The sequence below is a fragment of the Colletotrichum spaethianum genome (genome assembly GCF_022836535.1).
Source record: "Colletotrichum spaethianum MAFF 239500 DNA, contig02, whole genome shotgun sequence".
Taxonomy (NCBI): Eukaryota; Fungi; Ascomycota; class Sordariomycetes; order Glomerellales; family Glomerellaceae; genus Colletotrichum; species Colletotrichum spaethianum.
The window spans coordinates 539228-554950 of NW_026054772.1; the positions used below are offsets into that span (position 1 = coordinate 539228).

The window sequence follows — 15723 nt, forward strand, 5'->3', positions numbered from 1 at the left end:
TGAAGCTGGACAGATGGACCTGACGCCGGATGCTGGTTGATATGGTCGCAATCGATATTGGATGATGCAGGAACTTCCGCCTCCAGCTTTCGGGCGGCGGCGGCGGGGCTAGGCGGGAGAATCCTGTGGCGCTAGTGGCTACAGAGGCTCAGTTATTGCTCAGAGCAGTGCTTCTGGGCCTGTCGGTATGACTCTACGGAGTCCCACAGGTGCTGGACCTCTTGCTGCGCTTTGTGGCTTCTGGCTTGGCCTGCGCCACACAATGTTCCCCGCCAGAACCAGGGGACTGAGGCTGGTGAGTGTGCGCCTCGACCACCAAAATGTGGGGTGATCTCGTCGGTTCTGCCCATTCCCGTTTCGGCCTGGCGTAGCAGGCGTCACCCAGCCTTCCTGGCCCTTACCTGCGCGGGCTAAATGCTGCAGCAGCTAAATTTCAATCTACGCGCTGCGCGTCGGCTTTCAGAACCTCCACCTCGCGTCCTCCACCGTCGTTTGCGCCAGCACGAAGAACTTTCCGACCATCCCCTTGCAAAGCAGCACACCGCTCTCTCGAACTCCCGACAGTTGACAGCAACTGCATCAGAAACTAGGCCTCAATTAGCTGTGAGATATTACACGATGGCGCCCGCCCAGGTTGTTGACGACGTCGACGGTAAGCTTCGTAAACGAGCTTCGAAGCGCATCGCAGACTAACCCTTTGCCAGTCGACATGGTCCAAGAGGAGGACGAGGACCAGGAGCAGCGCCTCATCAACGAGGGTAGGTTATCGAATCTCAAAAGCTCCTGCTATTCTCTTTGACTGACACAATGCTAGAGTACAAGACATGGAAGAAGAACAGCCCCTTTCTCTACGACATGATTCTCAGGTACGGCGGGCTGCCATCTTCTACCCTGCCGCGACTGACAAACCAATAGCACCGCCCTCGAATGGCCTACCCTCACCACCCAATGGTTCCCTGACGTCAAGGAGCCCGAAGACAAGAACTACCGCATTCACAGACTGCTCCTTGGAACTCACACCTCTGAGGGCCTTCCCAACCACGTGCAGATCGCCGAAGTCAAGATTCCCAAGTCTGTCGCCCCGAACCCCGACGACTACAATGAGGAGACGGGAGAGATTGGAGGTTATGGAAAGTCGTCAAACGGTCAGACGGCTGCCGTCGAATTCAGCATCGTGCAGAAGATCGACCATCCCGGCGAGATCAACAAGGCGCGCTACCAGCCTCAGAATCCCGACATCATCGCAACCCTCTGCGTTGACGGCAAGGTCCTCGTCTTCGACCGCACAAAGCACAGCTTGCAGCCCACTGGCAAGGTCAACGCACAGGTCGAGCTCATTGGCCATAAGCAGGAGGGATTTGGTCTGGCCTGGAACCCCCATGAAGAAGGTTGCCTCGCATCTGGTAGTGAAGATACCACGGTGTGCCTCTGGTTTGTCTTGCCTTCTTCCACTAACATGACCGAAATATTAATGGGGTTTCGACAGGGACCTCAAGACTCTTCAGAGCGGAAGCCACACGCTGAAGCCCGCCCGCAAGTACACACACCACACCCAGATCGTCAACGATGTCCAGTACCATCCGATTGCGAAGAGCTTCATCGGAACCGTCTCGGATGACTTGACCATGCAGATCATCGACGTGCGTCAACCCGAAACGAATCGTGCCGCCGTCACCGCCAAGCGTGGCCACATGGACGCCATCAACGCTCTGGCATTCAACCCCACGTCGGAAGTGCTCGTCGCAACAGCCTCTGCTGACAAGACCTTGGGTATTTGGGATCTCCGTAACGTCAAGGAGAAGGTCCACACCCTGGAGGGACACAACGACGCCGTCACCTCCCTCTCGTGGCACCCCCAGGAGGCCGGCATTCTTGGCAGCGGCTCCTACGACAGAAGAGTCATCTTTTGGGATCTCTCCCGCGTTGGAGAGGAGCAGATGCCGGACGACCAAGAAGACGGCCCCCCGGAATTGTATGTTCATGTTTGGCTCTGTTTACAAACCACCTGGTTACTAACAATGGACACAGGCTCTTCATGCACGGCGGGCACACCAACCACCTCGCAGACTTCAGCTGGAACCCCAACGAACCCTGGCTCGTCTGCAGCGCCGCGGAGGACAACCTCCTTCAGATCTGGAAGGTTGCCGACTCCATTGTCGGCAAGGACGACGGCGATCTGCCGCTCGATGAGATTGACCGATAGGCAAGGTGGAGTCTCTAGCATACTTAACAGAAAAACTCACTAGCTATTTTGGCCGATACCAGAAACTGAGGTGGAGAGGAGTTTGAAAATGGCGGCGGATGTGACCCGGAAGGTTGCGCTTTACTTTGTTTTCTTTTTGCTATTGGCGTCCATGGTCATTTGTGGAGATAACTTCGGATTCCCAACATACTGCCCTTTCAACGTTAAAGTCGTCTCACTGAATGCTTCTGGTCCCGAGTTGTCGAACTCTGTCGTATCTGCTATTTGTGTCTACAAGGTAGAAGTTCCGTCTCGACAGGTAGAGTTCACTGATGAATGGTCTTGCCCGAATCTTATGGGCTTGGACCTGGGCTGAGAGAAAAGGAAGGCAAGTCATAGAGAACTAATCAATCACCGACAGCAGTCTCTGTACATCGTCAAAAGCTTCCGCATATATTGTTGCTCGTTCTGGGCCGCCGTCAACGACATGGACTGTCCGCCTGGACAATCTTCCATGTTATGAGACTTCAGTATAGAGAAACGATCCCGGTACGGAGTCTTCAAGCAGTCGAGACCAGCAAGACGACACAAGTAGTAGGGCCGTGGCAAACAGAGAGCCCAGTCGTCGCACGTCTGGTCTTTTGAGACGCCCGGAACAACCCACGCCGACACCGCATTTCTAACATCATACAGCACGATGCAACTGTTTATTAGGGACTCCTCCCCAACATCAATCAAGCGAGCGAACAGAGGATTAGGCAGGCGATGAAAGGACACAGAATTCGCATTTCAAGATGAGGAAGATTATCAAGCCAAAGCCAGCCAGCCTGCCCTGGACCCTGTTTCACTCCCCGACTCCCACAACGCTGCCGCCCATCCAGCCGTATAGAAACCATATGTGTTTGTGTTGAGAGAGAAGAGAGAGAGAGAGGTAGGAGAGGGGGTTGTACATGCCAAGCCAATCTGGAAAAGGGGGGGATGAACAAGAACGGAGTTTTTTATGATGTTGAAAAATGATGAGACAAGAAGGCCAGATGGAATGAGGGAAAAGGGGGCAAGTGTCGATGAAAGCAGACACGACGATGAAATACGCGAGAGGGGAGAAAAAAACTAGAAATATTGAAAAACCAACACGTCTCTCACACACAATGAAGGCCAGGTATACCCGTTACACTCCCTTCGCTATGCACTCCCCTTTGGACCGCCCAAAATCCGACCGTACCGCAACCGCAACCGCAACGTCCAAACCAAAGGCGAGGTCGGCCGTAATCAACAATCCTTAACTAGCCAGCCCTTTTATACTGACGCTTGTCAGGGAGAAAGCAAATTCCAACAGCGGTGTCCGTCCGTTCCGGTAGTGTAACACTCTTTTTGTCTTTCCAGCCTTGCAAACTTTTTACCCGCATCCCTTGGTATACCGACAACCAACCCCCTTTCCAAGTGTGATCTTCCAAAACCTAGACACCCCTTCCGTTGAAAGCAAGCGTAAGTCCTGAAGGTAATTGCCAAAGGTCAATGCTCTATGTTCGTCTTGTTTTCGAAGTTCGTTCCGCAGAAATGAGGATGAGCTGAAAACGATCCAAGGAAGCCGATGCAGCCCGCTTAGATTCCCAAATTTCTAACCAGATCGTCATTTAAGCAGGAGACTTGCTGGGAGGCGCAGCCCCTCCGTTCTGGCGAGCATCGCCGCCGCTGACGGACAGACCACCGATGCCGCTGGAAAGGAACGCAAAAGGATCGTTCTCGTTTTGCGAGTAAAAGTTGTTCGAGGGGCCAGCGGACGCGGGTCCGTTGGAGGCCGACTGGAAGGCAGCCTCAGCGGCGCGGCTGTCAAAGGGTCCGGCGGAGTGAGATCCTGGGGCCGGTCCGAAGTGGGTGTTGAGGGAGGAGGGGTAAGGAGCAGCTCCGCCGCCACCGATGCCGGATGGGAGAGCGTAGGTGCTGGGCGGACCACCGAAGTGCTGGCCGCCGTAGCCGCCACCCGAGGCGAAGCCACCACCAGCCGAGGCGAAGGGGCCAGGCCCAGGGGTGCCGCTCATCGAGCCCTGGCTCATGCTGTAGTTGGAGGGAGGGTCCATGGGGGAAGGGTAGCCACCAGAGTCGGCGACGACGGCGGCACCAGCACGGCTGGCGCCGCATCGCAGACAGCAAACGTTCTTAGCAAAGTTGTGGTAACCGCAGACCTCATTGCCACACTTCCAATCTCCGGCGCGGAACGGAACTACGCCGCTTCCGCCCATGCGTCCACCACCGTGGCCCATGTGTCCGTGGTGGTGCTGAGGAGGAGGCATCATAGCCGGCGGGCCGTATCCGTAGCCGTAACCCATATCGCCGGTAGGGCCGGCGCTCACAGCCGGGAACGAGCAGCGGAAGCAAGCAGTTCGTCGCTGGAAGTTTGAGAAGCCGCACGAAGGGCAAGTCCAGTCGCCAGGGCGAGGGCGGTTCTTGCTGGGCGGGAACGGGGTGAGGATCTCGGCAGCGCGGTCAAGAACACGGCTGGAGGACGGAGACACTTCGATCGCCTTCTCGTTAAGGGCACGACCGTTCATGCACAGACTCTCAGCAGCCTATAATTTTGTTAGTTCTGAACTTGAAGGCTTTGATGCCGTAGAGCGCCGCTTCAAAGTGCGAATGACAGCCATTGGGGCAATTTTGGCGTCCGCAGAAAATCGATTGCAAAGCGCTCAAACGGAATTGTAAAAACTTACCTCCTCGTGGGAAGAGAAGACGGCGAAACCGCTGCCTGTGGGCTTGTGCTGCTCAGGGGTTCGCAGGGTCCAGAAAGCAATGGGACGACCGCCAAACTGAGTGAACCAGCTCTCGAGCTCGGATTGAGTAGTATCATGGGGCAGACCAGACATGTGGAGGACCTTGCTGCGCTCCGACAAGAAAGCACGCACATCGGCGCGGGCATCCATAGGGCGCGTCAAGACGTCGGGGTGCTCATGGGAGGGCTGCGACTTGCGAATCAGGCCTCTCAGAACACGGGCGAGGGTGACAGCCTCCTCCATGGCACGGCGAGGGGACGCGGGAGCCAGGGCCTGAAGGTGGAAAGGCAGGTTGTGCTTGATTGGAGCACTGGACTGGACCGGCTCCACCTCCAAGGCGGCACAGATATTGGAGAGCATCGAGGGCCCAAAGGGCAGCGATTCGGGGTGGTGCTGCTGCCACCGCTGGTACTCGGTTCTCAAGTCAAAAGTACGAGAGTGCTGGAGGTATGGAGGCAACACAACGGCCTTGTCTCGGGCCTCTCGGGGCAGCTGGACGCGGAGGTCCCAAGCATCGAGCGTGACGAAGACGAAATCGAGGTTTTGCGAGGTCAAGTGCTCGTTGGCAAACGTGTCGAATCGGTTGATGGCATCGCGGAAGGTTCCGGCGTTGCGCACATGCTCCCACGTCAGGGTCGTCAAGCTCGCTAAAAATCCCAAATGTTAGCCGGGAAATTTTCACACCGTCGTCACCGAACCCGGGGCAGGCATCGTATGGCGTGACGAGAAGACAATGAGGTCTCAAGCCTCGTGTGACGACTTACTGCACAGGGGTGTGATCGGAGTGTTGATGGGTTTGACGAGAACGCTCTCGCGGGTGATCTAGACACAGGCTCGGTCAGCTCTGGGTTCGGAAGATGACGAGGGATGGCCAGCATGGCTAGGGCAGGAGAGGCCCAACGTACCTCCTCAAGAGACTTTGCGTCAAGAAGAATCCAGCCAAGCTCGATGACCTCGGCGGAGTCCTTGGTGACGTAGACTCCATGCTCATCGCAGGTGGTTGCGACGTGGATCACGACATAGCGATCGATGTTGAGCTGGTTACCAGCTTGGGGACCAGACATTTTGGCAGCAGGATGGCGACGATACGACTGACGACGAAAGGCTGCACAATAAGAATAATGGCGGAAGCGATGCCTGGATGAAGACAAGTCGATGCTTCAGAAACCTGTTTTCTTTGCAACCGCAGACAAGAGGTTGCTGCAGCGTTACGACTCGAACAAACGACGGATGCTCGGGGGAGGGGACGGAAGTGGTTCCCGGTAAGCTTCAGGAGAGGTGCCGAGCAAAGTGAAGTGCACAGCAAAAAGACCGAAACGGAAGATGCGGCAACAAGCAGGCAAGGGGGAAAAGGAAACGAGGACGGAATTGACGGGCCCTCGTGTCGAAGTGCCTTTTGTCCTTGCAGCTCGGGAAGGGGAGAGAAGGAGGTAGGAGGATTTCGGTAGGGGCAAAGAGGAAGGAACCGAAAAGAGGGAAAGGTGATGGGAAGGTAGGAGGGAAGTCGACGCAGACCACAGGAGAAGAAAATTGGTGTTGGCGTGGGACTTGGGTAAGTGCTCCGTAAGAGAGAGAGAGAGAGAGAGAAAGAGACGTAGGTACCTAGCCTGCCCCGGTGCGTACCGCGCGACGAGAAGTACCTTCCTTGCTCTTGCTCTTGGGGGGGGCAGCGACTCGACTCCTAAAAAAAAAAAAAAAAAGACACCAAATGCTGCGAGGTACCTCCTACCGTTGCCTGACCTTCCTTCCAAACATTCACACAACGGATGCAAACATGCACACGTAGGCAAGAGCTGCCTCCCCTTAGCCATTTGGCCTGCCAGAACAAGTTTCTCGCCGTCTAGTATCAGGGCATCTGTTTAGTTCGAGCAATTGGCTCCCTGCATCGCCCCAAGCACGGCAAGGTCTACATGTGCAGTACCGCAAGGCAACCGGGAAGCTCAGAGCTAAGGTACATGACATACATAACTCGCCGGGTTTGCAATTTTGATACGACTTGTGGAGGCCCCCTGGCAGCACAGTAAGGCGACGTGGAGGCAAGTTGACCGGGTACTGCACAATGAGGTATTTGGCACCAACGGCCGTCGTAACGGCATCCTGCGACTTGAACAATTGCTTGCTACTCAACTGGTGCATCCATCCCGTTGTGTTGGGGGGCGAGCGAGGCAACCCAGCTCGATATAAGTTGACGCCAACGAACCAGAATTCGTTTGGCCTGGGGTCTCAGCTCTCAGCTCTCATCATCAACCAATCTCTCCCAAGTATCCGTGCTGCCTCGATTGCGGCAAACACAGTCAACTAGTGATTGAGGCGGATTGGGAGCTCTGGATGGTTGAGATAGGTCCCTGGGATAGGTCCCCGTCGCCCGCTCCAGCTCACATCAAAGCAGGAGGGTATGCTCGAGATTGACATTCGATAGGTTCCGAGTGACGAACACATGTAATCCGTGCTTGAGCACCTCTGCCGTGCCTCGTCTCATGGAAGCTATCCTATTTCCACAAGCCAATTACTTACCTCGGGAGCTGCTCGCATCGACACCGTCTTTGGTCCCTGAAGTCCACGTCTTGTCCTGTGGTACAGGGCCCGAGATACCGAAGCATGTTCGCTGGCGCCTACCTTAGTGCACTGGGGACGGCGTCAGTGCTGTGCCGGAGACTGCGGCCGTGCTTGTTGCATCCGAGGTGTCCTGGCTGCCGCTGCCATGTGTGCAACGAACCAAATGAACCACCCGCCGACGGTGGACGGCTGAGGAGGGAACCCAAGGCACCCTCCGTCCCACGCTAACACCATAGGGAAGCCACATCAGCGCGCCAAGAGCCTTTGGCGTGGTGTATTAGTCGCCTAGCCCCAACGTGGGAAAATGGGGTGGAAGTGAAATTCCGTCCATGCTAAAGAACGGAATATGCATCCCAAAAACCCACCCGTCATACCACTCGCCTCAGATTTGACTCTCGGAACAAAACACGCGCAACAGATGCCAGTTCTCGCACATGAGACAAGACATGCGGGTGTTACTCGAATAAAAAATCTAAACAAGAACGACCTGCCTCCCCGCGCATCTCGTCCTCACGAGCGCATCAGCTTTCGCCTCGGCAATGAACCATCCGTTAGCCCAGTGTCCATTGGCAGAAGACGAAGCATGCTACAGGCTGCAGCACCGGCAACAGACGACGACGGCAGAAATGACCAGCTCATTTGCACGGCAGGGCTCAAAACGCCCACTCTTACACCACGGCGCATCTTCAGGTTGCCCTCGGAAGGGAACCCTTGGACATGGCCACGCATTCTTGCATATCGGCTCCTTGCCGCCGTCGCCGGATGCTTGGGTCTCCCCTACTAACAGGGCCCTCTCCTCTTCATCTCCTCATCCTCCTCCTCCATCCAGCACGAACCGGTCCCTCACGTTCCTCCCATCAGTCTATTGTGTACGTAGAACAAAGCATTTTGGGGACTGCAACAACAAGCGGCACAGCGTGTCCCAGTCGTGTGTCGACCTCGATCATTTATCAGGGTGCCGCTGTGTGCGCCTCTGGCACACATTTGGACGCTGTGCAACGAATGAATGCATGTTTTGGGCCCTTCGCAGCGGCCTCGCATACGACTGCTGTTCAGCCTCCAGAATACCCATTTAGCAAGTCCTGATGTACGCAAGCACCGTGTCTACCAGTGCTGCGCCAACGATATGGATACTGGGACGGAAAGAGTTGTGTTCGCGTCGCCACTCCCGACATGCTGCCCCAAAGCCTGTTGGGAGACAGGGGGCGTCCTGTGCCGTGCCCTACCTTATTGCTCCAGTCTCCAGATGGCCTCCGTGCCTTCCACCTCACCTGAAGCTTCGCCCACACATATCATCGACCTCCACTCCCCGAATGGGTCGCCGCGACGGGTGGCCAAGTGGCCATTGGACAACTTGGTCTGTGAGGGACAGCTGGCAAACCGACGGATGAGTTGTGGGACAGAGATGAGGCACCCTCCCATGTTTGCGACCACCACGGCCGGCGGCCGCACCGCACACTGCGAATCGCGAACCGTACGCCGCCTAAAACGAATCCTTCGTCGTCGCGGTCCGACTACGTATCAGCGCATCGGTTTCGTTGCCTACCAATACGGTTGGGCCATCCGCACCACACTAGCCGTCAATGGATGGCATCTCCTTGTCTCCCACGTGGAACTCCCCAACTAACTTTCAAACACCAGCTTCTCCAACGGCTCTGGGTTGGTCGTGAATATCAGACACAAAGGGGCCCTCTTCTTCCGCTGATACATTGTCTCTCGGAGCATATCGACCATTCGCCAATGGGGGGAATCGGAGCAGAAAACAGTTTCCCAGGTCGCTGTTCCAGAGCAAACGTTAAAAGAGCTCCACATAACCAGACCTGGCTTGCCGACTTAGGCGAGGCGTCATCTCGCTCCTACTGTATTATCAGTCCATAATGATGTCTCGCCTCCTGCGGATACCCTGTCTGCTTCTGATCATCCCCCAAAACCGTTTTACAGGCGCCGGCGATAGTGCGGCCTTGGTACCGGCTCATTAGCACAGGATCGAAACTGCTCAGCGCGGAGAGAAATATACGCCCAGCAACGACCTCATAACAACCCTCAGTGCCAGTCCTTATCTGTTGCTTCGAGTACAATCTAACGCCTATCCACCTGTTTCCCAAGTCCTTGGGAAGCTGTCCCGGCTGATCTGGCCGCTTCTGCGTACTAGCAACTCGAGCTGGCTTCTACCCGGACACCCAAATGGGGCTAACCAGTAATCCAGGGGGGTCGCCACATGCCTCTTGGACGGGTCGTGCTATGGGCTAATCCGCGGGTTCAACGGCTCAGACTTTGGTCCAACACACTTCACAGGGCCCAGGCTTCGAGAAGGTCGGAAATGTCTTAGTTTGCACCATTTCCGGCCGCCAGCGTCTCTTGCAGGATGCGCCCTGGGGGCTAGCGAAATCTGTCGCATCAGTTATAATCTACAATAATTATTCCCATCCCCTTAAAGACAGCCTCTGTCCACCATCGTAAACCATCACGGCCGCATATCAGACACATTGGGTGGTTGAAAAGCACTCTCGTGTAACGCTTGCCAGCAGCATTAGATTTGGCTCAACATCAGAGATATGCTTAGGCCAGATACCAGCTAAGGCCTGTACACTCGGACAGCACTGGAAGCATTGCCGGCCATCGCTCACCATTTTTCGCAAGACATAACAAGGCTGGCTGCGGCGCCCCGGTTATTCCTTTTCTTTCGAATGCGGTAATCGCATCAATATCTTGGTAAGTGACAGGCTCAGTTGATACTCGGGCTTGGTCATCGACCTCATTTCCTTTGGGGCTGTGTTTCCTGGTCCCCAAGATCTAAACTCAAGGCCCTTGGTGCCCAACTCAGCACTCGGTTCGAATCGCTGCAACTTACACACATACCCATCGTCATCGACACGCTGCAACCGAGATGAACCTGATTTGACTGAATTGCCGGTACGAGGTGGCACAGCCACATATCTATGTTCATTTTCAGGAACCAGAGCCTCGTGTGCAAATGCTATTTTCATTAGCGCATGGTACTTGGAAGCTGACGGAAGAGCTACGCGTCCCGCCGTTTCAAGGGCTCCCTGTGAGGCAGTACCGCAACACTATTCCTTGTCTAGTTAACAATATACCGGCAGCTTTCTCAATGCAGTTCATCCATCACTGATGACTAGGCCAACAACAAGGTTGCTATGCCGTTTACAATCCGGTTCTCAGTTACTTGGGCACTTGATGTTCGCGAAGAAGGCTACCGGGCACTCCTGACCAGACAACGAACCTCTAACATTCAGAAGCCTTAACCTGGAGTTTTCTCAAAGATGAGTCGGCCATTAGTCGACGAGCTTTCCTGCTCAACATAGTAATCATCCTTGAACTACTAACTACCATACGGCACAACGGACAACGCTTGTCATCCTGGGCGCAAGATGGGATCTGAAGGTCCTCACGATCGAAGCAGTCTTGCAATGGTAATCTTCGGAAACATGGCAGTTGTTTGGCGTCGAGAAAATCATGCTGTCTAGTCGGTTTGAAGGCCACTGATGGTATGGATCAAATCAGCATTCAACAGGCTGCATACCGAACATTGAGAAGACCATCTTAGCAAACAGCTGAGTGTTTGGAGCAACATGGCTATTTTGGGAGCAACACCACTAGCCTATGGGATTGATTCCGAGCTCAGGAGTGGCAATCTACATGTCTCAGGCACAAGCAACGTCCATCGACAACAACCCGGAGCTTTTCCTGGTACACTGGCACAGCATTAAGTAGGCACGCGGCGCCTACTGGAAAGGGTTTGCGATGGTTACCACCCCCTTCGGCCACGATGTTAGCCGAGAGCTTTGGCCATGCCGAAGAACCTCCCACTCGCCATTCCAGTAGGCGTGCACTGAAGACTTTGAATGGGCAAAGGATCCGAAGGCAAAGCATGGGATATTTAGGTCGGAAGGGGATCGAGATACATCAGGCCAGGGACCGAGAGGTTCGGTTGCTTTCGAGGATGAAACGACACGTGCCGATTACGTCATTTGCTGGGAGCCCATTCCACGTCACGACAGAATTGGCCCCCGGGCATTGGCTGCTAAAGGTACGTAGGTCGAGGGAGGCGTCGGGCGCACACGCAATCTGTTACTCAGAGAGCAAGACACGCAGGCACAAGCACGGCAACTTTTGGCCGTTTGCCGTGCCGCCTTGCCAGGTCGAGTCTGACCCGGGCTGACGCATTTAAGCTTCTGCTCACCTCGGCAGCGACTGAATAATGTTCGGTTCCCTTTGCCTTCAAACAACAACAAACTCTTGATACCCTTGAACGCACTCGATCAAATCAGTACACTCGACGACTTCATCGCTTGACCGCCAAGCATTATCCTCGAAGAACATTTACTCGCACAGACAACATCAGACCATCAAAATGGGCGCCATCTCCGCAGTCTTTCTCATCCTCATCACCATCCTTGGTACGTCTCTCAATCCACCATGGTCGATTACCAAAGGGCAAATGCTAACATAGAGTCAGTCCCGCCCGTCGGTGTATACGCCGTCGCTGGCTGTGGAATGGGTAAGTTGTCGACGGCCACGTCTCGACCTCGGGCGCATGGGGCTAACTAGCTACGCAGATCTCCTCGTCAACATCTGCTTGACGATCTTGGGATACATTCCCGGCCACATCCACGCCTTCTATCTCGAATACGTGTACTACGATCGCAAGGAACAGGCACGGGAGGGCCGCATCATCACTGGTCGCGCGCCAGGTGTTTACAGCGACAACGTGCAGAGCGGTGGCCACGGTTACGGAACTATTGCCCAGGGCACGGCGTAGATGGAGAGACTAGAGAATCGTTGGCCGGGTTTGGGAAGGACGTTGACTGCGGAAGTAATGCGATGCAGTCCAGGTACGAGAATACGATAGGGCAGAAAGGCTGATTTGGAGAATGACCAGGGCATGGCCGTGTGTTGTGCTAGCAACAAGCGACGGCCTGGATGTATGATGGTAAACAAGAGTAATAAACACAGATATCACGTCAGAAACCTAGCCAACAGCGTGAGCGTGCCTGGCCCGCGTGCAGATGAGGGCGCCGGATCGGACTGCCAGCGCATCCGACCTTGTCTCTCGTCGCTAGTCCTTGCTACGTTGCGAGGGTCGACATGCCTGGCTTCACGTGAAAAGGACAACAGACCATAGTGTTGAGGGATGCAGTCGAGGTCGAAACGAGCAGGTTGCGTCTTGGCCCTTTATTGAAGGTGGTGGGACAGCCACTTCGACAGGGCTGGGCGGCCGGTGCCATGCGTGCGGCCATTATTGATCCAGTTCAACCTAGGCTGGATGGAAGGTTGCCGTTGTCGGATCCACACGGGCGGGAAGAGGCACGATGGGATAACGACGTCTTCGGTCAACGATAAGAACATCATACGGCACTCACCACTCATCACTTATTATTCAGAACAGTCATGAATATCTGCGTGTCTGAAGAACCCTAACTTCCCTCCCCCCTCAAAAGCCTTCGGAGCGGGACGGCTTCCATCTCCAGCAGACTCAACACAGCTCAGCTCGACAACCATGGCCTGGTCTACACTTCGAATACCAATAGGTTGGCTGGCGCCCGTCGCCAACAGAGGCGTTAGTGACTGGTCACTTTTGGCTGTGGCCCGGGCGCAGACTGGCAGCTGGGAGGCCAGGAGAACAGCCCAGTGAGAGGGTGGCAGGTCGCCCGAGGACGTGAGGGGACGGAAGGAGAGCGAACGGTGGGGACAGTGCGGCCGTCTCACATTGTCGTCGGTCGACACGGTAGGGGCCGCTATCATTGGACGAGACTCGACGGCAGTGACAGGGGTCCGGCGTTGGACCACCCTTTGAACGGCAGCCACGACACTCGTGCAGCACGCACCTGCTCGTTCGCTGGTGCCGCGTTGCTCTAGCCTGCAATAGGTAGTCGACAGTCGAGCTCCTAGTGCCCTCACCACCTGTGCTTCTGCCTCCTAGTCCAGTCTAATCTGCATGTAGCCTCTTCCTCCTACCTCCTGCCGCCTCCCCCCCGCCTATTGCTACTACCGGATGCAACTTCACCCTAGACATTCCCCGATTTCCTTTTTTCCCCCTTCTCCTCTTTTCCTTCTCTTATCGAATTCCCTCTCTTACCTACCAAGAGAAATCCGCAATTGCTGCGGGGAACCAGGACACAACCGTTTCTACGCACTTCGAGGCGATCCGGATTGTTTCCTCGAGAGATCCACAAGCACTCACTCACACCTAACACCTCCCATACACTACACTCAGTCGCCCAGTCTTCCTGCGTGTCTCAACGTCTCTCATCTCCACCTCCGGACCGCGCCCATCGCGGAAGTGGAAGGCCATCAGATCCAGAACGGACGATACAAACATTTGCTAAAAACTACTTGCATATCCTCCCCGGTCAGGAACGGCACTCGACACAGTCCCTTTGCACACGCGAGAACCGGCACAGCTACGCTAACCATGCCTCCGCACTCGCTGATCTGACCTTTTTTTTTATTCCATCCCGCCGCACGACACACGAACGCCGAACTGCCCTTTTTGACTGTTAACCCTGGCGGCTCGTGCTGCCCTCTCATTGTACATATATATAGCCCGTTCCACGAGCGGCAATCTCCAGTGGACATGGATTCGCGGGAGGTCCCTTCTCAGGACCAGTCCGGTTCATCTCAACTCCACCACCCTCCCTCAATCACTCGCGCCGGAGGTGCTGCCGGTGCTACTCAATTCCCTTCTTCACTCGCGTCCAAAAGAACGACGCGGGACTCGATGACCTTTTCGTTCCCCCCGCTCTTCCAGCCCAACACGTCCTCGACATCACTTGTCCCTTCGACAGCCGAGGGAAAGCCTATACCTCTCGACGACAGCACCGCAGCGCATCGTACATCTGCCCTGCGGGAGCTCAACAGCAATTATCCTTCCCGTCACCGCTATGCCAAGTCAACTGGTGCCCAGAGCAGCACGTACTCTCAGCCTGTCATTGTCAGGACGTACTCTGGATCCCACAGTCGGCCCACGAGCACAAACCGCAGTAACGGTGTCAGCGGGGGCGGTCTTGGCTCCCGGACAGCTTCATCCGTTGTGAGCGGTCCCGCGGCATCCGTACGGCGTATCATAGCTCTTCGGACCCCATTCAGCGGGAACAAGTCGACTCAGCATGGCGGTCTGAGTATGGCGAGAGGCATGGCGAAGAAACGGCTGGAAGGCCAGGATGCCCTGGCCAAGCTCCCACCCGTCGAAGCTTACAGCTTCAAGAGCATGATGGCCAACATTGAGGCGCAGGAGGGAGAGAACAATATCAACGCCGACCTCGATCGTATTGCTGAGATATGTGCCCGATCACGATACTCGTTGAGCAACCAGTATGAGGTTCATGTTGCTCCTCACGGGTCCGGCGCGTCTTTCGTTAGCCACGCCTCATCATCCAGGCGCCAGCGCCAGAATGCCGGCCCGACACTGGAGGCCGTAGTGTCGGACGATGAGCGCAGACACAAGAAGAGGCGGAGCGGCGGTAGGAGAAGAAGCATAGCAATGGGGACGCTTGAAACCATCATGTCTTCAAGTCGGTCTTCCGAGGAAGACAAGTCGAAGAAGAAATCGGCCGCAGAGATCACGGCTGAGGTACGGGGCAGAACCGCAAGGAAGACTTCGGGTAGCACATCGCCGACTTCATCGGCCAGCGAAGGCGAGGGGCCGTTGAGCAAAAGTCAGCAGGACCAGCCCCCACCGCTTGTGAGGCGGAAGTCATCGTCGTTTGCCACAGCCATGCTAGAGAGCACACGCCAGGGCTTGGCCACCAATACTGCCTCACCGCGAAGCTCAGCAACAGGCCTGGTCAGCGAGCCGGCCTTGCCAAAAACCTCGACGAGCCATCTTGAAGTCCGAACAGACGTTGAGGAGAACGTGGCCCATCGCCATGCACCCAAGGGTTCGGACGAAAGGCCCCGAGCCGCTGTTCATGAGCCCCAACACTGCGAGACTTCGGCTCAGGTTGATCAGATGAAGATGCCGACAGGGCTTCTCGCTGGTCTAACCGGTTGGGTGCCGTGGAGATTGCCACCTATTGTGGGACTTGGCTCGGCGTCTGCTCAGGGCGGCGTTTCGAGGAGCCATGCCGAGGGCAGCCTGCGGGAATTGCTCAAGACGACTGATTTCAAGAGCAAAGGGAAGGCCGTTGAGGGCCAGTCTTGAGGCAGCAGGAAGATGACCTAGGTCACAAGATTGGCAACAAAAAGGCACTTACGCCA

At 55.7% G+C, this 15723-nt stretch overlaps 4 protein-coding genes across 4 annotated transcripts; 3 read left to right on the top strand and 1 right to left on the bottom strand.

Annotated features, from left to right (window-relative positions):
• Positions 1–618: 618 nt before the first annotated feature.
• ColSpa_01034 (histone acetyltransferase type B subunit 2) lies at positions 619–2203 on the top strand (the record flags this gene model as incomplete). Its single annotated transcript, XM_049267246.1, has 6 exons — positions 619–652; positions 705–758; positions 815–866; positions 916–1420; positions 1506–1972; positions 2029–2203. 6 exons carry the CDS (start codon positions 619–621, stop codon positions 2201–2203), a joined length of 1287 nt encoding a protein of 428 aa, XP_049123203.1.
• Positions 2204–3816: 1613 nt separating this feature from the next.
• Positions 3817–6014, bottom strand: ColSpa_01035 (putative RNA-binding proteinc; the record flags this gene model as incomplete). Its single annotated transcript, XM_049267247.1, has 4 exons — positions 3817–4749; positions 4891–5597; positions 5715–5772; positions 5856–6014. 4 exons carry the CDS (start codon positions 6012–6014, stop codon positions 3817–3819), a joined length of 1857 nt encoding a protein of 618 aa, XP_049123204.1.
• A 5864-nt stretch (positions 6015–11878) lies between these two features.
• Positions 11879–12286, top strand: ColSpa_01036 (plasma membrane proteolipid 3; the record flags this gene model as incomplete). Its single annotated transcript, XM_049267248.1, has 3 exons — positions 11879–11924; positions 11984–12025; positions 12084–12286. The coding sequence occupies 3 exons, from the start codon at positions 11879–11881 to the stop codon at positions 12284–12286; spliced, it is 291 nt and encodes a 96-aa protein (XP_049123205.1).
• Positions 12287–14101: 1815 nt separating this feature from the next.
• ColSpa_01037 (uncharacterized protein) lies at positions 14102–15667 on the top strand (the record flags this gene model as incomplete). The annotated part of the gene is made up of 1 exon (XM_049267249.1): positions 14102–15667. One exon carries the CDS (start codon positions 14102–14104, stop codon positions 15665–15667), a length of 1566 nt encoding a protein of 521 aa, XP_049123206.1.
• Positions 15668–15723: the final 56 nt, after the last annotated feature.